The 23,432-nt window shown below is 39.7% G+C and overlaps 1 protein-coding gene across 3 annotated transcripts in view; it reads right to left on the bottom strand.

Annotated features, from left to right (window-relative positions):
• Nucleotides 1-2,657: 2,657 nt before the first annotated feature.
• Nucleotides 2,658-23,432, bottom strand: part of JAG1 (jagged canonical Notch ligand 1) — a 36,236-nt gene continuing 15,461 nt past the window's right edge. For all 3 annotated transcript variants that reach the window (XM_027453356.3, XM_005019794.6, XM_072035289.1), the window contains 23 exons: nucleotides 20,692-20,946; nucleotides 19,643-19,703; nucleotides 15,732-15,862; nucleotides 15,296-15,415; nucleotides 14,732-14,845; nucleotides 14,072-14,185; nucleotides 13,135-13,248; nucleotides 12,689-12,735; nucleotides 11,967-12,140; nucleotides 11,301-11,451; nucleotides 10,689-10,853; nucleotides 10,056-10,169; nucleotides 9,325-9,438; nucleotides 9,101-9,214; nucleotides 8,860-8,976; nucleotides 8,321-8,348; nucleotides 8,120-8,205; nucleotides 7,229-7,342; nucleotides 6,877-6,986; nucleotides 6,558-6,794; nucleotides 5,989-6,120; nucleotides 5,381-5,531; nucleotides 2,658-4,637 (listed from right to left, as the gene is read on the bottom strand). In XM_027453356.3, the coding sequence (XP_027309157.1) occupies nucleotides 4,180-4,637; nucleotides 5,381-5,531; nucleotides 5,989-6,120; nucleotides 6,558-6,794; nucleotides 6,877-6,986; nucleotides 7,229-7,342; nucleotides 8,120-8,205; nucleotides 8,321-8,348; nucleotides 8,860-8,976; nucleotides 9,101-9,214; nucleotides 9,325-9,438; nucleotides 10,056-10,169; nucleotides 10,689-10,853; nucleotides 11,301-11,451; nucleotides 11,967-12,140; nucleotides 12,689-12,735; nucleotides 13,135-13,248; nucleotides 14,072-14,185; nucleotides 14,732-14,845; nucleotides 15,296-15,415; nucleotides 15,732-15,862; nucleotides 19,643-19,703; nucleotides 20,692-20,946 (3,221 nt within the window). In that variant the 3' untranslated portion in view covers nucleotides 2,658-4,179. The remainder of the gene's footprint in view (nucleotides 4,638-5,380; nucleotides 5,532-5,988; nucleotides 6,121-6,557; nucleotides 6,795-6,876; nucleotides 6,987-7,228; nucleotides 7,343-8,119; nucleotides 8,206-8,320; nucleotides 8,349-8,859; nucleotides 8,977-9,100; nucleotides 9,215-9,324; nucleotides 9,439-10,055; nucleotides 10,170-10,688; nucleotides 10,854-11,300; nucleotides 11,452-11,966; nucleotides 12,141-12,688; nucleotides 12,736-13,134; nucleotides 13,249-14,071; nucleotides 14,186-14,731; nucleotides 14,846-15,295; nucleotides 15,416-15,731; nucleotides 15,863-19,642; nucleotides 19,704-20,691; nucleotides 20,947-23,432) is intronic.

Raw genomic sequence — 23,432 nt, 5'->3', positions numbered from 1 at the left:
GATGAGACGCTGAATCATGCAGTCTTCATGGAGCAACGGAGAGCACAACCGTGTACATTTTCTAGCTTCGCAGAGAGCTGATTAACAATATTAACTCTTGTCGTGCAGGTGTCTCAGTGCAAGAACAAGTGGTGTTACTGTGGAGAGAGAAATAGTTTCCTCGTGAAACAGTTTGAGGATTGCTAGTCTCATATCCAGGCCCTGAGCCAGGCTTCACTTGCTAGGCTTTAAATGTACAAGAGCTGTCTCACTGTCATTTGCTTGTATTAACAATGCAGAAATAGCTGTTCCCAAGGCTATCTTTCCCCCAGTGACATGAATATGTTGGAGTTGAGGCTGACGTAGCATGCGTGGTCAGCACCTTTTCGCTAGTCACCTCTGTGTAAGATGGGCCCTTTCCATGCGGAGGTGCAGCAACTTTGATGTGGCTGCAATCAGCTCATGTTGAACCAAACCCAGATTTGACAGGTTCAATTAGCTCTAGCTATAGCGAAGCTGAGGGTGCAAGGAGGAATAATTTATTTTTAAAGTTCTTATATTTAAATGGCAGCTCAGGAAGCACACATTTTTTGTTCTTAGATGAATAAGGATCCAAAGAATAAACACAAATGAACAGCACAGAACTTCTCCTGACTAAACAGAATGTATCTTCCCAGAGTAGTAAACTGTGAACTGGCTAAGTACGGTTTGTACAAAAATACCCCTGCCTTGATATTCTAATGGGAAAGCCTTAAACTTCCATGTTTCTATTTGTTTTCATCACAATGGAAAACAGTCCATATCCCAACCCCCAATTTGGAGGTGGTTCTGGGTTTTGGAAGACTCATTTTGTTGTAAATTCGCCAGTATAAATTTTGAAGCTAGCACTGAGATATGAGGATATAATTTTAAAATATTTTTCTTTATACAAGTCTAATAGAATTCCCTCACTCTTCCCTCTCCCTGTACAATTTGTACTGCTCTAGTTTTATAGCTATGGTATAGTGATGACATTAGTGATATAGGAAAAATAGGTTGTGTATGGATAAACAGGGCAGTAACAAAACTTTTGCATGGTCAGCATGGTGGCTTGTTGCCCTGGAAGGGCTGGAAATAAATTAATTAATATTGTGTTCACAATTTTAAAAAGATTTTGGAATTTGATGAACCCAGCTTTTGCTCTATACAGAGTCTTTGGAGATCTGAAGAGCTTTTGCACTGTATTAGCTGATTAAGTCTAATTAGGGTTTGACTCTGCATGTTTTCAAGTAACTTGGCACAAACATATTCCCCGAGACTAGCAGAATCCCTAGTTATTGTTTTCTTCTTTTGCCTAAGAGAAGGGTTTATTACTACAACTTCAGGTGTAAATGTTTCAGTTATTCAGAAGCAGTAGTTGGTTTCTGCATCATTGAAAGCACCATCTTTGTGAACAGTGGGCTTGTACAGGAAGATGGCTAATTCAGCACTCTAGTACAGAAATCTGTTCAGTTAATAGCCTCACTTCGTGCTTCAAAGCTGGCTGGAAGACTCCATTATCTGTAAGTGGCTTTTTTAGACACAACTTGTTTGTTTTATTGCAGATTGTAGAAGTCTGGGAACAAAGAGAAAAAAATAGTTGTGGGATTTGTTTGATTAGGTATTATTGAAGTGGTCAGATGAAGCTAATCTTGTTGACTTCCTGTTCAGCAAGCAGTAAACTAATGATTCTCCGCTAAAGTTATCAAGCAGTAAACTAATGATTCTCCGCTAAAGTTATGTGGCATGCAATTGTGAAGAATAAGAGCAGTACCCCTTTCAAGGTAGTGTGGCAACAAGTTAGAAATCTCATTTTAAAGTGGGCTTGAAATAAAAATTAACACTAAAGAGATTTTTAACCATTTTCTTTAAGATGGCTGTAAGAACAGTACAGAACAATACGTCTTGCACTCAGATTATTTTCAAGTGTTCATATTACAGCAATCTTATAGTATCTATTTACTACAAACAAATGAGGAAGAAAAGGCCTGTGGCTTGCAGTAGAGTGGTTTAAATACAAGGAGGAACCCAACTCTGTTTTATATTATTTTCCAGCTAAGCTTGTTACATGCTGTTAATTTTTTCCTTCAGCTTTAACAAAGCAAAGTTGCAGCTTCATCAGGAAAGCATGCTAAAATAAAGAGCAGGCTATCATACAGCTGGCCTGTACTTCCACACCCAGTCCCTCTAAACTGGGAGGGACTGCATTAGTTAAACATTAAGCCATTTCAGAATATTTTAAGAGTTTAGTTTATGCTTCACAAAGCACTTTTTGCCCACTAGGAATCATCATAATCTATGGATCCTTTCCCATCCAGGTCAGCAGTTTGTACCTTGCCTAGCTACTTAGATTTGGTTACTATCTGGTGGTAGCTCATTGGCCCATGCCAAATAAATAGTTGCACAATTCCAGTCGCATCATCGCTGTCTCAAAAGTACATGGATGTACATTAGGCAAAAGACATTGAGAACAAGGGACAGGTTGCTTTCAAACTCCTTCAATTTGATTTTAAGCCAGCCAGAAACACAGTCATCTAGCAAGAAACCTGACTTCACCAAAACCAGTGGCAAGTCTTAGAAGCGCGGACCAACACTTGCCACTGTTTTTGCCCAACTGACTAGTTGGGAGTGCCTCCAAAGCTCAATAATCTCCACGCTGATTTATGTTTTCATACAAAAAATTTAATAAATATTACTTTTCAAGATTTATTGCCAGGAACAACACATCAAAGATGCATTTTCATATAACACTAATATCACAATACAAGGTATCTTCATGATCTCAGTGGTTAACCACTGAGATTACTATGTTTATAAGCCTTTTTGATCTTAAACATTGTAATAGCACTTTGATTTCCTCACTTGTTAAGGCGGGCAGTGTAATCTATGGCAAACCTACACAGTGATCTTACTGGACATTCTACTGTTCAAGTATTCAACAACTAGCTTATTAGAATACTCCCTAAATGCAGTAGATTACAAAAAAAGTCAAATCTACAAGTGGTTCAGTATTACATATTCATGGTGAAAAAAATAATCAGAATTTACAAAATAAGATTGCTGTGTTTCCAACTTCACACGCTAATTTGATATTTTAATTACATGCAACCACTCACATTTCATCTACATAAAGTAATAGCTCAGTTTTGTTCCCTTAAACTGCTTCTTAGCAGATTATCTGCCTGTCACTCGTTTTCAAGTCTAAAGCAGCAAAAAATTTTTTTCTAGTCTAATTATCTAAACTGCCTCAGTCAGTAATTACAAATAGTCTTAAAGTGATACTATGGAAGGTGTTTCAAACGTTTGACATTGTACAAAAACCAGCATCAAGGCATGAAAGCCCATCCTATTAAAAATAAACTATTTTAGAACACCTTAGTTTTGGCATATAGGCAACATGTAACAAGAAAATAAATTCAAAATAAAGAAGCCACGAGCTTACAATGCTATCAAAAACCTTCAACTCTAAACACATACATATAAATAAAAAGGAATGATATTTTAAGGCTCTTGATTATTAAGTTAATAAATCAAATATACACAGTGATTAATAAAAAAGAATTATTTACATATCTATACAAACTTCTATTTTTGACACATTTTCCTCTTTAAATTCTTCATTTACCAGCAACTGCTGACAAGTTCCCCCCACCCCACCCCCAACAAAAATACAATAAAAAAATAAATAATAAACTTATTTTTGATAGTTGCTGTGGTTCCGAGCTGCAAAGGCACTTTCAAATACAGAACTAGTTGTACGTCACCATAAAACCAATATACAAAAAACTCAGATTCAATAAATATAAATAAAATGTATTATTCTAAAGAAACTGTATAAATTGGGACATCTGGCAGAAAAAAAATTAACACTAAAGAAGAGTAATAAGGCTATGTAATACCTTATGAAACATTTCCATGATGTATCAGCTACAGCTGAATTTACATTAGGGCACTTTTGACTAGTTTTGCATAGATGTGAAATGCAGCACTTGGTATTCCAGCCAACCACAGCAACTATCATTGCCAGTGTAAGCCAGCTTGTCAAAACTTAAATTAACACAGGGATTCTAAGTAAATAATAGCCTTAGACTCAAATATTACACAACAGTTTAAGAACTACAAGCTCTTGAGTGCCTTTATAATGATATTTAAAGGCCCTGCATGGCAGCACCCAACTGTCTGCTATACAATGTACTCCATTCTATTTAAACTTTGTGCACTTTCCAAGTCTCTGTTGTCTTGTTTATTTGTCCAGTTTGGGTGTTTTGTAGGTGTGCTGTTGGGTGGCTTTTCATCTCTGTCTACCAAAGTGTATGCTGGCTGCTTGGCAAATCGGGCCTTCTGCTGGTGTTTGTCCATGTCATCTTCCTCCACTTCTGAATTGTGCGTCCTTATTTTGGCGATTTTAGAGTTTTTGTTTTCATAGTCTTTAATTGGGACAGTATTTGCTCCGTGTTTCTCGATGGGGTTTTTTATCTGGTTCAGCTGCTCCCTTACGTTGTTGGTAGTGTTGTCATCAGATGCTGTGTGAGTATGGCTGCTCTGCTTTCTGCGTTTTCGAATACACCAATAAAAAACAGTTACCAGGCAACAGATCCAGGCTACTGTTAAGACTGAGCTCAGTAATGGCACCAAGAAATCTGGAAGAGATATGAGACCAGTTAACCCTGCTGCAAACAACGTGTTCCAGTCAAGGCTTTTCACAAAGAAGAGAAATCTCAGTTCTTAAGCCTTATTTATACACTGGAGTCCAGACAGTAATGTAAGGATAATCTCAGCTTTTTTAGAATACAGGGTGTTTAAAGGGAGTTTAGTATTCTGAGTAGTGACTGACAGCCCTCAATGGAAAAAGTCCTCCCCTCGCCACAGAACCAGTCATTGCAGGCACTGCTGCACTGTCCTGCCGTGGCTCTCCTGGCCTGGGGACTATGCTCCCACTGAAGTCGTTTCTCCATTTGTGGTTGGCCATAAGATACCTTTGCCTGCCTGGTGCTACAGGGGAACTAGTTGTGATGAATTAAATGTCAAGGTCAAAAGCATCCATCTGGACAGTGTCATCACCGGGTCAATACGTGGGAACTTTCAGAACCGGCTAGACTTCAGTTCCTTTCTTCTTGTTTCTCCATGGAGAGGGCTGTAGGCCTTTTATTAAGAGGTTAAGCCACTGTTCTAGAGCATTCACAGAACATTGTTTTTTTTTTTAATGTTATTTAAAGTAGTAAGATCCTGGTGCAAATATTCCTTGTTGTTCCCACTTAACAGGGCCAGCAGGCAGAGAAACTCAGAGTTGCTACAGATCTCAAAACTAAGAAAAGCTTCACCTGCTTTGAAAGGCTATTCTAGTCATGAAGAGCATGAGTTCTTAGAGATGGGGGAAGCTTACCTGTTTTGTTTTTAACTGGTCGCCGTTGTACCCTGACTTCTGCGACCGCAGCAATTAGCGTGTTGTTTCCATCGCGCTTACTGACAAGGTCAATAATCTTATCTGTGATTTCTTTGATTGGGTTTTCATCTTCACCTATATCTTCAGCAGCCTAAATAAGAAGTCATACAATTAACACCAAATGCCAAATCAGATGTGCGGGTAATCTGCTATTTATAAACTTTCACAATCAGTTAAGCCTCTCAGTACTTTTCACACTTAAAACAACTACCAAAAACAGAAACAAAACAAAAATCTCAGCCACAGGCAGAAACTCATATTGCAAAATTTCTGTCCTCATCCTTAAAACAAACAAAACAAAAAGCAGTGCTCAAGAGAGCGTATTGGAAAGTGTTTTAGTCCCCTATTACAGTTGCTAACAGAGGGTAGCTTTCGGGTATGCACATGTAATCAGGATTTCTTCCCTGTTCTTAAAAGAGAACTGGGATAGAAACCGAACAGAAGTACTGACAAAGCCAGGAATTACAACTTTTATGAAATCCACATGTTATACTTATATCCAAGCAATTAACTACTAAGACATTTAAACATATTCCAGGAATACTTACAATAGCAACATGTATTTCGTTGTTTGCCAAGTGTGAAGGCTCACAGGTAATATAGATAGAATATTCAACAGAAACATTCTTCAGAATATTCAGATTCCTCAATTCACTGCAAATGTGTTCTGTGGTAAGGCCCTGGAGGAGACAAAGTGTTGTTTGTGTTTGTTTGTTTTGTTTTTTGCTTTTTTTTTTTTACTATACATGCACATGAATGCCTACAAAATCATTTATATCTATACCTAAATATATACAATGATGTATGCATTTTATTATACGTATAAAAAAATAAAAATATATTGGCTTACATCAAAGCTGAAGAGAGTTTGCCCTAAAGTAACAGTTCAAGGGAAGGGGGTGAGGGTGTAAAATTCCCTCCAAACCAGCTTTTGTTCTTCTCTGGACACAAAAACGTTTAGGGTAGAAATTTTTATTAAGCCTTCTATACTTTGTTTTCTTTGATAATGAAGGAGCATCAGCTTTTACTGTATTTTTAGCAGTCAAGTAAGTTGTTCCACACTAGGGAAACAAGCATTTGTGGGCCACAGCACACAGAGTTATGTTTGGCTACTTACTGGTGCCATCATTTCCTTATTAAAGGTAAAGGTGATGTTGGCACAGTTGTCCTGGTAGTAAGAATCAGGATTGCATTTAGTCTTCACAGGTTGTTGATTAGAAGGCCAGCATTCACCCACCGCGGCACAAGGATGAGTGAAACAGTGGTCTTCTTTAACAGGAACACAAGCGTGTCCAGATGGGCATTCGTTATGACCTTTGGCATGTATTACACAAGGTCGAGGACCACACCAAACCTAGAAGAGTATACATACTGATATAAGTAACCATTAGTTACAGAATTAAGACCGTATAACCCAAAACACAGCATAGTTGTACCTTAGAACAGGTGACTTTTCCATTCAAGCACTGACAGGTATTACAGTCATCATCCCACTTAGCCCCATCTGGCATTACTCGGACAGTGGTAATGCAAGGCCTTCCTGTAACTGAAGACATATTTAATAGAATTAAAAAGCTTGAGAAAAAAAAAAAGTGGAAAAAGCCCTCTATATTAAGTTCCTTTAAGCCCAGTGATAAGCTTGCTTCATCAATGAACATGATATTTGCTTTAAACCAACAATAACCTAGCACTCCTCCCACCCCCCATACAACCACAAAACTGTTCACATGCAATTAATTATACACGTCTTGCTACAAGCAATATAAACAGCTATGACATCTGAAATACCTTCTTGGCATCCTGGACCACTGCGACCTGGTGGGCAAATGCAACGGTAACCGTTAATTTCATCTATGCAAGTAGCCCCAAAGGCACAGGGTGAAGACTGGCATTCATTGATATCTATAATGGGAAGGAAAAGGGGAAAAAAAAGGAGTTACTCTATAATATACTTTTATTTCAACAGAAAAAAAACTTAAAGCTCCAGTAGGCAAATCCCTCTTATGTTTACTTTCTAGTGTCTACCCAGGGACAGATTCTTAGCAGCAACATCTTGCAGCAAATTCTTTGAAGTTTCTGCTGCATGGCACTAACAAAAATCAAAACCTGACCCCTACAGCTACTTAAGCTTTAAGGGCAAGGACACATTCCTTCTCACACAAAGATGGATTCTCTCCTTTGGCAGAATTCAGTTTTGTCCACCTACGCAATTCTTCAACTGTCAGCAGTGGTAAACCCCTACCAGTTGTATTGCTGCTACTGAACTTCTATTTCCATGGCTGTTACTTAAAAAAAGAATAGTATTAGTGTCCTCCTACCTGTAATTATTATTAAATTACAGGGAAGTACATACATCACCTCAGGGCTTGTAGGTAGATTATTAATTGACAAGGTTTTTGGCTAGCACACTTTCATGTCAAACACAAACATAATCTAACTGGGAAGACCATCTTGAAGGGCATTTTGCCCACCAGGAGGCTTCAACTGAATGGAATTCAACATTTCTTTCATTTTCAGTAATTCCTACCCTTCCCTACGTCCTCTACTGATCTGGATATAAGTATGGAAGACAGGACATCTATCATAAATCTGATCTACCACTTAACTCAATTAAATTGTTTGTCTTGCAACAAGATTTAAGCAACAGAAAAATCAAAGTAGAGTCACTGAAAGACTTACTGATCCTGCAGTCGGGACCTGCAAAGCCTGGGGCGCACTCACAGCGGTACCAGTTGTCTCCATCCACACAAGTGCCACTATTGTAACTATAAAGAAAAGTAATTATGTGCATTAAAAAAACACTACAAGCAAATAGAATCTAGAACTTTCAGACAACAAAAAAAAAAAGCAAAAGATGAAAGACAAACACGTTAAACTTACCAAGGATGAGGACTGCAGTCATTTGTGTCTGCAAAGTGAAGATAAACAACGTTAAACATGCAGACTTTGGCTAATACAGCTCTACTGTCAGTAAAGAATGACTGAACTTCCCCTAATGCCCAAGTTACATGTAGCTCAACTTTAACAAAAATATGCTGAAATTCTCCACTAAATTGATTCCAGGCTTCCACCACAAAATTTGTTAACTACATTGTGGAACACATGTACACAGGAAGAGATCGTTGTAAAAGAATCTAACAGTGGAAAAAAAAGTGGAAGCAGACTGTGCTGCTGGTAGAAAAAGAATGCAGGGAGAAAACAAGACAACATCTGTCTCCACTTAACTCATTTGCAACTTTCTCATGCCCAGGTCAAGGCTCTATCACATAAAGTCATTAAAAACAAAGATTCAGGTGATGCTAAAGCCTACATCAAACAAGCTTGCCCTTCTGTTTTCAATCTCGGTTCCAAGAGCGACAGGATGAGCTAATGTTCTCATCATGCAACACTCTGGAAAAGTTCAAGCAGAGATGACTTACTCTGAGTACATGTGGGTCCTTCCCAGCCCTCCTTGCAGACACAAGTGAAAGAATCTCCACTGACTACACAGGTACCTCCATTATGGCAGGGGTTTGGCAGGCAGCTGCTGTTCCTCGCTGTAACAGAAGTGAGATTTGCCATTAAGTTGTTAGAAAGCCCTCAAATCTGAGCCAAGAGAAAAAACTGAAGTCACAGATTCAGTGCTGCATCTGCTTCCTGGTGATTATGCAGGGTATTTACCTATATTACAAGTGGCTCCTTCCCATCCTGCAGGACACATGCACTTGAAAGTGTCCCCCTCATCATAACATGTTCCTCCATTATTGCATGTTGCTTCATCGCACTGGCTGTCACCTATGAAAAACCCAAACTATCCTTAATACCTGTGCTTTCTTAATACAATGCTTAAACTTGCTGCATTGTAACTGAGCACGCCTGTTATGTTGTGGAAGTGCTGAACTTACGGGAGTGGCACGTTTTTCCTTTCCACCCATTTTTACATTCACAGAAGAAATCATTGACCAAGTCTCGGCAAGTTCCTCCATTGTGGCAAGGGTTTTTACTGCAGTCATTAATATCTAGATATATTAAGGAGAGAAAAACAAGCTAAGCAGTGTTTACAGAATTGACAAACACTTAATGCCTGAAAGGTGCCTGTTCTATCCCTAACTTTGGCTTGAGTTTCAGTCGTGGATTAAACACTTAGGTCAGTATATTAAAGCTTTAAGCACTGTCATAGACATGAGGAACATTTCACCTTGTTCCTCCATTTTTTTTTCATTTTGTTTTAGTAAACAAGAAGTGAAAAGGTCTATTATGTAAACTATCCTATCAGTCAGAGGATAGGAGTTGAGTGCTTACTCCCCTTCCATCCTCAAGACTAGGAAACACAAACGTGACATATAGATATGCCCTTCCTAGAACAGTATGTTCTACACTAAGGGTTTCTTACAGGAAGTTAAGGGTACAGCAAAAAAATTGAACGGTAGGAGAGCCAGGTTCTGCTCTGAGGGTGTTGTGGTAGTTTGGGTTTAGTTCTCATTCAAAAACACGTGACTCAGTGGAAAAAAGATGACACTGTCCCCTGCAGCCTTTGTAGGAAAGTTCATTGTTTGCTATTGTCTAAAAGACAGTATGGGCCATTCTTTCCTGATACATCTCCAAGAGTTCTTATTGCAAAGAATGGTTAACTTACTTGTTTCACAATACGTTCCTTCCCATCCATCACTACAAATACATTTGTAGGAGTTGATGCCATCAATACAAGTGCCACCATTTTTACAGGGGTTGCTCTCACAGTCATTAATATCTGCAACAGTTTGGAGGAGACGAGAAAAGAGAAAAAAACAACACACATCAAACTGGGAGTATAGCTACTGGAAATTATCTTCTCATTGAAGACTATTTGCTGCTACTCCCACTTTTCCTTTTGAGAAGAGGGGTAAGCAAGATAAAAGTTAATAAGAAAAAAAATCAAAAACAATTCAGGGATGAAACAGTGAGCCCATCACTCAGCAATTTGCTATTAAAAAGTAAAAGTAAGAAAACAGGAGTCCTTAAGATCCTTGTTAAACCCCACTATTAGATACCTCAGACCTTGTATACATAAGGTTTTTAAAAATATACAATTCAAGGCCAGAAGGTTCATTAGCGTGAACTTTCCCCAAGGCCTAGCAAATTCCAATCTGCCTCGCCCAACCAGGATATGAAAACTTAACACAGTTCCAAGGTTCAGTGTGTTAGAAAACCTTTAAGCAATCTGGGAGGAAAGGATGGAATAGTTTTCCAAGAACAGTACGGGAAAATAAAACGTCTTTTTAGCTCTTACTCTCATGACAGTAGGTGCCAGTGAATCCTTTGTTGCATTCACATGTAAATTTTCCACCTGCTTGGCTCTTGCATTTTCCATGAGGACCACAGACATTTGAAGAAATATAACGAACTCCTTCCGGTGTGCTGTTAGAAGCTACTGCCACTGTACAGCTGTCAATTACTGTAGAAAAAACAGAGACCTGAGCGAGGATTGCCCATTCTATCTGATTTCTTAAATTAATAGCAACATCTTTATTTCCAGTGACAGAAGTTTAAAAGACAGGCATATGCCTACAGCTTTACGATAAAAACACAACACCAAGTATTTGTTCATAAAATAATCAGTATCTTATCCAAAGTTAGCTGGACCACTTCCACAGCCAAGAATATATACAGTAAAGTGGCCTATTTAAAGCCTATGCTTTACATATATTTTAAAGAGCTGCCATTTACAAATAGTACTCATCTTTTCACACAAATAGAGGCATAAAACACAGGGCAAAATTCAGACTCTCTATACAAAATCTGCTCCACTCATTCCCCTACTGCAGCTGCGCTACAGCTTTGGCCAGGGGACAGGCAGAAACTGCTGTCTGTCATTCCCATTCACCTGCAAGGTAACACAAACCTTCACAAGGAGTTGTGCGGCAGTGATCTTTCAGGTGGGAGCAGTTTTTGCCTTCATAGTCTTCAGGGCAGTTACAGAAATAGTCCATAGCAAGATTGAAGCACTGGGCGCCGTTCTGGCAAGGATTTGGCTCACAATAATCTATGTCCAGCTGTAAGCAGTGCAGAAATAGGAAAGGGAAATAAAAATGGAAAAAAAAAAAGAGGGGTAAGAAAAGGGAACGGCTGAGTGAGACAGAAGTTTTATCATAGCTTTCCCTCACTATGACAAGCAGACATTGTGGAATCTGACCTTTTTATCTACTGCCTCAATGACTTGTTCATAACGCACAGAGTTTAGTTAGACTTGCAACTATTTCAACAGACAGCAGTCTTGATATTAAACAGCCCCTGAAAGTTAATAGTTAGCATGCAACAAAACCCGACATGCAAACACTTGCAGTCTGTTCAACAGAAAAAGAATCTTCAGCAGCCCATGAGAATTTTCTGTTGGTTTCTCCCCCACCCCCCAATATATACTAATCAGTCACTTTCTTGGCAGACTGACAATGATATCAAGCACAACTTATATTATGGTTCACTGGATGCAAGGTATTCAGTCTACAGATCCAAAGTGCTGGTAGAAACACCACTGGCTGAGGGCCTGCTTTTCACCCATGCTTCTTACCTGACAGAGGTTTCCTGAGAAACCAGCAGGACACAGACACTGGAATCCATTGATTTCATCCTGGCAGTGACCCCCATTCATGCAAGGGTTACTCGCACATTCATTGATGTCTTTCTCACAGTGATCTCCTGCATAGCCAGGTGAACAGATGCACCGATAACCATTAACCAAGTCCTGGGAAGAAACAAGAATGTTTAAAGTTAAGGTTTTTTTCCTCTTTCCTTACATATTCTCATTAGAGAGGAGAAAAAAAAGTCCAAAAACATGCTCCTACAATGTCCAATGCCAACATAAGAAACTAGCTCAAATTAAAACAAAGCAGCAATATTTAGGGGGAGTGGGTTGCAGAAAAAAATATACATCTATACACATACACCAGCCAGTAATGGCTTACTTTCAGAATTCTGAGTAGGACATGTTAATCTACTTCTTAAAGCAGAATATCTATATTTACAACATATAAGATAGTTTGTACAAGAAGCCCATTCACTGGTGACACTGGGAGTGAAAATGAGTACTTTATTGCAGTTATATTTTCTGCCTTTGCTATTCTACACATAGCCCTACATGCCCCAACATGCCATAACCTCTCCCCTTAAAGCAAAGAAATTACAATTTATACCAGCTAATTGCTATTTTCCACACTGCTTGTGTTGAGACTCAAATATTTTAGTTACTGCTGCAAGTCTCCAGCGAGCCAAAATAAAACAAGAATGGCTTACCCGACAGGATCCTCCATTCTGACATTGTCCACGACAATCATTAATATCTGCAATAAAATTAGTGTAGTTAGAAAGCAAAAATTTATTTACAGTAGATAGAGTTCAAGTTTCTTTAAAACTGCAGCTAGATAAACCTTTTGTCAAGTTTCCTGCATGCCTTCCTTGAGATAAGGTTATTATAATGGGTGGGAACCTTTCCCAATTCTTTTACTAGAAGTAGTGAAACTTCACATCATTGTTTTACTTGCTTTATCGGAATATAGCTATGTTATGGACTAATGAGTTTGATAAAATTGTGTATTTTCATTCCACACCAACTACTCCCTTTCTAAAAACATCAACTGCTGGGACTCTGCCTGATGTTTAAATGTGAGCTTAGAACTTAGTGGGGTATATACGTATACACACAATTAACCTGTAAGAAACCCGAGGATATAGACACTTACTTATATCACAGTTGTGGCCAGACCAGCCAGTAATGCAGTCACAATAGTAGCTGCCAATCAGGTTCCTGCAGGAGTTGGCATTGACACAGGGTTTGCCCTCACATTCATTCGCATCTGAAAAACAATGTGAATGGCCAAATGCAGGGCTTGTAGCGTAGGAGGAGAAGAAAAAAGTCTACAGTCTGTTTTCACAGCAATAATCAGCAGTTCATTCAGATCTAAAAAGAACTTGCAATATACAGCTCGGATTAGCGTGACTTGAACGAACAAAAGTCAATCATACATCAGCCTCTGAAGTCTCTTTCAATTTCACTGCAATTAGAACATACAGGCTACGCTAATTATTTGATAATTACACAGCCACTCATTAAGAGCAACTTCCCCCCCCCACACACACATCTCAGTCCAGCATTTTGAAGGAGGAGTGCTGCAGCCTGGTCATTGGGATTAGCGTGTTGTGTAAAGAATGCGGACAGCTCATTCTTCGTGAGATCATCCACATTTTGGAACCCAGCTGTGAACTCCTTGGCCTGGAGGAGTTGACATGGCTGAAGAGATACAGCAACTTTCTCACAGGCTGAAGAAAGAAATACATGTGGGGGTGGGAGTGGAAGGCACACGCATACACCCTCCACACTTCAATACATTTATGATTTCAAGTATTTCTGTTAGGCTTAGTTAACTATTTCTTTCAGCATGCATCAAAAAGAACTTTAACAGGAAGAAGCCACTCTGTGCTTTGAGGCTGTTCTAGGCCCTGGTCCTGCAAACATTGAAGTTTAGTTTTTCTACATTTCTTAGGCTTTGGAACTATAGACACGCCTGAAATAAAGTGCATGAGTACCCTTGCCTGCTGGACAACGAACCTTCCTGCATTTCCCCACCATTCCCCCCAGCACCTGGAGCAACACAGGATGAAGAAAAAAGGAGTTCTTACCTAGTTGGCATGTTTTGCCAGTCCACTGAGGTGGGCAAATACACTTAAATCCATCAACTAGATCTTGACAAGTTCCTCCATGACCACAGGGGTTTGGAGAACAATCATCAATATCTGTAATGCAGAACAAGGAGAAGCTTAGCTCTGTTACCAAACAGGCAAATGTCAGTAAATGATAAATGGTTGCTGCTACTAGGATTTGTCCTGAGGACAAGACAGACAACAGGACTTCTGCACAGAATTTCTAGGTCTATTCCAATTTTGGCAAAAAACTCCTTTAAAAAAAAAAAAAGTAATAGTATGACAAGGGAGTTCAAAGTACAATGGAAGAAACTTAACACCCCTTGCCTTTTGGAAGTGGAAGTCAGATTTTGATACAAAGCAGTCTCTCAAAAATAGTATTTTAACAACTTGCCAGAACACTACCCAAATTTTATGTTCTGCTTCTCTCCTGAAGCCATTGACCATTCTTTCCCCCCACATTTAACAAAAACCTCAGTACATGCAGAAGAGGGTCTACCATGATATGAAATGGCTGCTAAGAACTGATGCTAAAGCTAGGAACGGTTCAGTAGGCTGCCCTGTATGTTTACTGGGGATTAGAGAGACATCTCAACAGACACGCTAGCACATTTTTAATACAATTTTCAAAGGTCTTACTATCAGTGCAAGTAGGTCCAGCCCAGCCAGGCGCGCACACACACTCAAATCCTGTAGACGTTTCCAAGCAGCTTCCTCCGTTGTGGCAAGGATCAGAGAGGCAGGCATGCTCCGCTGTGGCAGGATAAAGTATGTCATGGGAGAGACTATAGCACCTGAAGCCAACCTCGCTCCCACTATATGCCTCTGCTCTGGATATACCATCACCACCCTTGATGTACTGCCCTCCTGAGTGAGCAGTGAATCAAAAAACTACAATTAGCAGGAAGTCATCCTCTGTGCTAACTCACCAACCCCCTGACTTGCACCTGTCTGAATCAGAGCCAAACTAGGGAACTTGTAATGATCTCCCTGGTGAGCAGAAGGCTGATGTGCAGAGATACAGGCTGTTCATGATGAAGCATGAACAAGCAAGTCTGGATCTTTTTAGCAAGTCCAGACATCATAGTTAACATTAGAAGTAAACTTTACCTCTAAACTCCTAAAATACATCCAAGCATAGCCATTAAAAGCTGGGAAGACCGAATTATCAGTGGCAGTTCAAGGGCTGCATCAAACACTTACCGATTTCACAGTTCTGTCCCGAGTAACCCTCAGGGCAGGAACATTGGTATTTATCGGGGCCAGTGTTGCTGCAGGTACCACCGTTCAAACAGGGTGGGTGGGTTCCGCAGTAGTTCAGATCTGCAAAAAGGTGAGGAGTATTAAAAAAGCCATGGCTGAAAAACAACAGAAACATGAGCAAAGCACACAATTGCTATATTGCTCCGCAGCCTTACAGAACACGTCTGCACACACAAGCAGGACATGACAGAGCAAAGCACATATGCTAACACCACCAGAACAGCAGAGGACACACAGCTAAGTAGCCAAAGGACAAAAACCTCCCACCACGTTTCAGGAGGCTTCCTCCCTTGCTCCTGCATGTGCTCTCTCCACATTAAGTCTGCCAGTGTTGAAACTGAAGTGTTACACTTGGCTATCCATGAGATTAGCATACCTTTGTCACAGAGTTGACCACCCCAGTTGGTTTCACAGAGGCATTGCCATGGTTCAATGCAAGTGCCATGGACACATCCTGGGTGTGGAATGCACTTATCACAGTACTGGCCTTGCCATCCATACTGACACCTTCGTTTAACATAGGAAAAAAAATAAATAAATTCAGAAGAGGAAAACAACTGGGAAAAAAAAAAATCATACAACAAACCCCTTAGAATTGCTCTGCATAGATAGGACTGTCGAACTCCAAAGCTTGGAGAAAGGCTAGGGAGGTTGGGGAGAAGCTATTCAAGGTTTGTTTGATGGTTTCTTGTAAACAAACATTTTAGTAGTTTTGCCAAGGTCTCTGTAGCTGGCCTCCTGACAAAAGAATAACTGTTCTGAGAGAATCAGCATGAGGCCATTCAGCACAATAATACTCTTTTGGAGCCTCATACAAATGTGGCAGAGAGGGTGGGTGTGCACTACAAATCAATCTCTGGGCTTTGACAGGGTGCATTATAAATTTGGGGGGAGGAGAGAGGGGGGCGCAGTCCATGGAAACAATAGTTTTCCAGAGATCCTCATAAATACAAGGTTCCAGGCATTTCAGCCACGCTGGGTTTGCGGGATGATCGGCTAAGCCATAACCACCAACTCTGAGCCCTTGGCAAGGCAGCAGCAGAGCATTAGGAGTTCTCTGCTCTATTAGAGCCTAACCTTACTCTGAACCAGAAGTCATACCCAGAAAACAGCCTGGAACACTCAGAGAGAGATTAAAGAAAATGCACACACCAGCACCCTGCATGTGTTCGAAGAAGATCATATGTCAGTGCATTTCAGAACTTGATTTATAGTAACCTCTTTTCAGGTAATAACTAAAACACATCAAATTCTAAGAGACTTTAATTTCATACCTGAAGTAGAATTTACTATCAAGCATTTATTGCCACTATCAACATGCTACCTGAATTCTACACTTAAAAGGAATATGCTCTTTTATAGTAAAGCTCCCCTAAAAGAAACTTCATTTGGGCTTTTACTTAGCTCTCGCTAGCAAAGTAGACAAAGGAGCCTTCAAATTAAAGTTGATCTATAATAGAAGGAAAACAAACTGGGAATTAAAAGCAAAGGTCTGCTGAGGTACTGTATTGCATTAGCAGGCCTGGGAGTAATTGATCAGCAGCAATTATGCAATAAGCTGTCACTAAATTATGAAAATAAACCTCTACTGTACAGAAGTCAGCTAAGCTTTCTATTTATAATAACCCCCACCATTCTTTTACAGGCAATTTCTTCTCATGGGAAAAAGCAAGAGGAATCTATCCAATGGGTGATCACAGACAGCTAGTGGCAAGTTTGACTTCCTTTCTAAAAATCTCAGGTGACAAACTACATCATTAATGAATCTTTTTTTTTTTTTAAATAGCTATTTCAACTGCAACCTATTCAAGGTCAATGGGAAACTCTTAATAGTTTGTGTATAGAAAAAGCTAGTCCTAGCTTATGTTTCTTTGTGCGCAAAGAACATGAAAGAGGTTGTTTTGCCTGATCTGACTTTCTTTCAAGTAGCTCCTGGAAAATCCTTCTGTGCATTCTTACTATATTTCCTGTACAAGGATAAAAAATTAAGAACATGCCCTTTTAATTTGTATTGCATTGAAAGCAATTTGCCTGTGAGCTTGCACACAAGCAAAACTAATTGACCTCACCTGCAAAAACAAGCATCAAAATCTAGATTTTTACTCCTTTCTGACAAATTAAAGTATTTTTTTTGATTGCTTTCTTTAAAGAAAGTGTAAAGAAAAAACAGTTAAAAAAAAACAGATAAGGGAAAAAAACACCATAAGCTTCAGAGCCAGAAATATGACTTTCTTCTCCCAGATCAGCATCTAAGTATAAGAAAAAATTGGATAAAGTCTACGGGCACTTATTATGAAGCTAGGTATCAATTCCAGAACAAGATCCATGGTAATAATTCTTGTTTAATAATATGTATGCAGTAGTTTCTCATGAGAAATTTAAATTTAACTTTCTTTGTATCATGATTCATGAGCAAATTTGGTTTTGTTGGCAGGCCTGTATTCAAGAAAGTGACTTGCACCAAAAGGGAAAAGGATATTTTAAGAATGTTTGCTAGTTGTCTATTGTACCAGAACCCAGAGCAGTTTCTGCTGGGATGTTATTTTTAAACTGTTGCATTTATAACATGCAGGCTATATGACTCAACAAAACTTAAAAGAGAATAAAATCTTGTTTCTGTGTTCACTTTAAAGATATTGGTCTAACTTGGCAAGCAGAAGTTATCTGAAAGCACCAGAAGGACAGCATTGTTTCAAGACTATGCAAATCAAGTGTGGGAAAGTTGCACCTTAAGTAAATAAGAGCACTAGTGCATGTCTGGGCAGTGAGTGGGAGGTAAGAGACTTAGAAAGAGAAAGGAAAGAAAGAAATTTGGAAACAAAGCCTGTTGTTCTGACTAGGAGACAGCAACCCCTACAAGGCATGTTTATTCTGATGACAGAAGCACAAATCACTGGTAGCCTTGACTGATATACTCCTCTTACCATCTGGCCCCCCAATACTTACTACTTGCAAGGCTTTTTTTTTTTTAATTTAAAAAGGTATAGATACAGTGTTTTGGGGGTTAACCACCATATATCAGTACTGCTAAACATTTAAGGCACTTAACCCACAACAGCCCATCCTGGGGCTTAACTTTCATTTTGTCACATTACTTGGGGAAGATTAGAAGTTACTTCCTACCTTCTTTCAAGCGTGTTCTTGGACAAAATTTTGTCTTGTTTTAAAACAGATTACAGAGACAAAGAACGAAGCACTGTGATTATTAAGGCTGACCTTTTATATAACATCGTCTGTCAAACAACTCAGATTTAATTCATGTTTGAACTACAGCTTAACTAGAAAGAAAAGCAGCTCACTTCATGCAGAGGTCTCCAGCAATGGGGAATGCTATGTTTGTTAGGAAGAAAAAGTGACTTTCTGTTCCTTCAGACTTTTTTTTTAACCCATGAATACCCAAGCTTCACTTTTAACCCTTCCTACACAGGATGGATATCCTTCGAAAGTGCTCAGTTCCCTATCATATACGAACAGACATGATAATGGGTTACATGAAACAACTTGCAACCCATTTGTTGATCAAGAATATCCATATTTAATATTCATTAACCCTGTATTAGTAAAGGAGAAAACCTCCCTGAGCCATAAATATATACTGTGTATTTTGAAGTGTTCCAAATATTTACTTGTTGGGTTATGGATAAACTCTGCTTATTCATTGTCTCCTTGCCAGGACAGAATGGACTTCAAAGCACAGCAGCAAAATTCTGCATTCATCAGAGCCTACTGACAAGATTTCATCCCAGCTATTAACCTCTCAGCACTCGGAGCCTGGCTCACAATGGTAAAGGAACCGAGAGATTTAACTAATCCTATTCTAAAGAATACTTGACTTTTGCCTACTGATGGAAGAAACCAGGGGTGGGAGGGAGGAAGGGCGGAAACAGGAGTGAAAGGGAGAAGAGAGAAAAGCCACACTGTACTTCAAGCTTGTTGTTGAAAAGAGCTTATTAGTCGGGATATTGGGAAAAAAGAAAAAACAACCCACAAAACATTTGTGCTATTTATGCAGAAGCAATTAGTTAGTGCTCATTAGGCAGCATTCACATGATTTATCCCTCCCCGCTCCCCCCAAAACGCCACCAGTTCACAAACCAAAAGCTTCTTAAAATTATCAGTGCATTAAAAGCCTACACCGCCCCCCCCTTATTCTGAGCTAGTCAGCATAAATAATTTGCCTTGGTAAAAAACATGACTCCAAAAATACCCTCCCTCCACAATCCTATTGTGTTTAGCATCGCTCATTTAATTACTTGAGGGGACAAGGAGGGAGAGGGGAGCATTTACCTGCACTCTCCTGGAATTGTGCAAGAACCATGCTTGGGGCTACATCCCTGACGACAAATAGCTGTTAAAAAAGACACACAAAAAAAGTATCAGCATGCTGCCTGCTTCTTGCATCTTCACACTCGTGGGAAGGTTTTAATCTCTAACCAGTATTGTAATCCTACTAAATCCAAGGTTTTAACAAGTCCCTCATAACAAGTCTACTAGAAAAGAAAGCTAAGGTAGGTGACTCCCTGTGATACAAAATCTCTCAGCTAGCTTTACAGAGGAACCATACATAGAAACAATTCTGACAAGTACTATGTAAAAGAAAGCATTTCACCTTAGAGAGCTGCAAATCACTCTCAGCTTACAAGTTTCCTTTCTCTGCAGGTCAACTGGCCCACTCTCCCCATCTTTCCATCTAATTCAGAGCAACTTTTAACAACTCTGGGTTTACTTTTGAGACCTCTCTCTGAACAGACAGGATATTAAGACGAGCGTCTATTCAAATTGCAGGTAAACTCAGTCAGCAAGACATGCTGATAGTCTGTTCCTATTCAGAGTTATGTTTTCTCATTCTGAAATTACTTCGGAAGTTGCCATTCCCTAATAAACATGTTAAACATCAGCTCAGGTAGAACAAACAGCCTGGGACTTTTCAAACACCAAAGCTTTGCACTTGCCAGGTCAGCTCTAAAACAAGTCTCTCCTTCCTGCTTGTCTTGAAGTTCTGCACCAAAGGGGAAATCCTGCCATTGAAGTCAGCAGCAGAACTCCCATTGAAGTTAATGGGCTGGGTTTTCTTCCCAAGGGCAAAGATGTGGATACTCAGAGAAACACATCTGTTAAGTACCCAGTACTAGTCAGATCTCTCCAAGATTTTAAAACAAGGCAGAAACTAGTCTTCTCCTGCCCCTAGTTCTGTGTGCAATAAGTTACTCACTGTCCCATCAGTGCTCAGCCCTGTTATCAGGGCAAACTGATCACCGAATCTCAGCCTGAATATGAAGCATTCAAGTCCTATCCACGACTGCTGATAATCTAGGGTTAGGGCACCCATCACAAACCTTTGTTGCATTCTGGTCCCATCCAGCCTTCCAAGCAGGTTTTGTTGCCATTCTGGTCACAGGTATGGTGAGTGAAGAAGTCATCTCTTGGTCGACAAAACTTGTTGCAGCCAAAACCATAGTAATGTTCTGTGCAAGTCACACGGATTTGATACTCAAAGTGGGCAACTCCTGCGTTATGCTTCAGTGTCTGCCACTGACGGCTTGGATTGATCATGCCAGAGTGAGATGCCTTCTCGATTATGCGATCAGGATCTAGATGTTGGAAGAGACAGCAGAGTTACACCTACGTTTAGGTATTGTCACCTCCCACATCACAGGTCTGTCTCTAGCTTCCAATACAAGACTCTTTGAGGCGGCCAGTTGATTTTATTAATTTTCTCTTTTAGAAAGCGCAATAAGACTGCCCTGGAGCTGCAGACCATTAACTGAAATACACATACCTATCAAAGCAAACAAAGCTTGAAGTCCAAAGGGACTGTTAGGTCCCTGCCAATCACTTAACCCCTTCTCAGTGTGAGGGCACCCATTAAGAATCCTACAGTTAGTAATTAGAGAAAATTCAGCTGCTTTTACTTCTAGCTCCAGTAGGCTAGCACATAACTTGCTTTCCCCTACTTCTCTATTGCTGGTACTGCTTTTGTTCTTAACTGGAATATTTACAAGAAAATCATATTACAATAGCCTAATAAAGCAATGTCTACAAGCTGAACACAAGCACTACAAAAAGTTTGCAGCCTTCTGGGACACCGATGTAAACACTAGTTTGAAAACGAGCAACTTTGGCATTGTTGACATCAGCGATCTCACTGGGCTTCAGCTGAGAAATACCTTGGAAGTTCTCCTTTCAGATGTTAGCTGACACTAAAAAGTCAAGATCGCCAGAGCTCCAGGCAGGGAACTCTAATTAGTGCATATATTTGCTATACATTCCCCTTCTTTCTATAGAGCATTTCAAAGTTTAGACTTTGTACTTGACATTTAGTTCCAGCAAAAGGTTTTTGGCTTTCAGAGCCATACAACTGTCTAAATTATGGCTTGAAATAATAATATTTCACATTAGCTCGGAACATTGTATATATCTGTGGTATTTCACTTCATAGTCCAGGTCTTGTGACTTAAATGATCTGACACTGCCTTACGACCTGCTGCTAGCAAGCACTTGACTGCCAAGTGAAAGTTTATCATAAAACAGCCAAAATATCCTTGCAGACATCGTACAAAAACAAAAATAAGTACCAGGCTACACTGTTCTGTATACAGGAGCACAATCCAGCGACAGAAAAAATTTAGGTAGAAGGGCACTTTGCCAACGATGTGTTACAAAGCAGCGTATGAAGTACAAGCACATTCAAGTGTGAAGAATTAAAGCATACTGATGTTCAGCTTGTTCTTCTGACAATTACAAAAGAAAGACTGGAGATTTTATGGAAGGCAGAGTTGAAGACTAATGGAGTTGCTACATAAAGCTGAACACAACACACAGGCAGTGTTTCATGTAAAATACTTCTAAATGTATTGCTAAGGACCTTTGATTTGTTGCTTTCAAAGAGAACATCCAAACATGCTTTGCAAGCCTCAGATACCTATTATCAATCCTGCCTGCTTGCCTACAGTTTCGAGGGCAGTTAAGTCAAAGCATTAGCTGCACAACCACAGAAGAGCATCAATACATGTATACACACAGTAAGCATTTACTGATTTTTTTATGAGTATTCTTGGCTCAAGTCTGCAGCGTTCATCAAGTGTTTACAGTGTGAAATTAAGGGCAACAACTTCTTATGCACTTTCAGGTATTTCTGGTTTTATAATACTTTCCATTTAAATCAGTCTTTATTATTCATTGGCACTAAGCCCCCAACCCCACATCTATGTCTAAGACTTTGAAACGCATGCAGGCTTTTATTAATTTAAATCCCATTCACAGGTAATGTAGATGCCTAAGGACTTTTCCATACTGGTATATCCAGAGCAATATCATGCCCTGCACTGTGCAGGTGTAAGGCTCTTAGATCTCATCAACAAGATTACTAACTAATTCTAAGAGGTACTTAAGCAGATGCATATCTATTCGCCTTGAATGGGGCTAGTCAAGCGATTAGAGTTCCACTCATGCGTGCTGGAGATGGCTTTGCTGCACTTGCCAAGATTACACCCCGATCTACAGCATAGTTGGAAAGTGAATGCATTTCCCCAAATACCAGGTCTGTGCATAAAGACATCCTGTTTCTTGTGAGTAAATCAGCTCTCTCATTTTCTCCTCTAAGTGGCAGAAGGGGAATGACACTCCACTTAGTTTTGCAACACCCCCCCACCACCACACACGCTTGTTTTTCCAGTCTTTTCCTGTTCTCTGGGGGGAATGTAACGTTGACAACTATTTCAGTCCTTGGCACCAGAAAAACAATCACCTTGGAAAAGAGATCTTGCCTCTGCTCTATCATTCTTCCCCTATCTGTCAGCTCATTAGGAAGCATGTCCTTGTTGTATGTCTATTACATCTCACTCCAGCCACCAGTTCTGTTGAGCCCTTAATCACTGGCTGAACACAAATGGAAACATCCTTATTAGTCCACTGAACTTCATTTTGCTGAGGGCCCAGAGGAAAGCCAGCTGTAGTTTCACTTTGAATCACAGCTAAAATGTCTTGCATTTGATACATGCTATAAAGCTACTACCATACATTTCAAGTCAAGGTCTGACAGCCTTCAGATCCCTTTCCATTAGCCATCACCCACAGT

The sequence above is a fragment of the Anas platyrhynchos genome, chromosome 3, assembly GCF_047663525.1.
Source record: "Anas platyrhynchos isolate ZD024472 breed Pekin duck chromosome 3, IASCAAS_PekinDuck_T2T, whole genome shotgun sequence".
Taxonomy (NCBI): Eukaryota; Metazoa; Chordata; class Aves; order Anseriformes; family Anatidae; genus Anas; species Anas platyrhynchos.
This window is presented reverse-complemented; position numbering and strand designations above follow the sequence as displayed.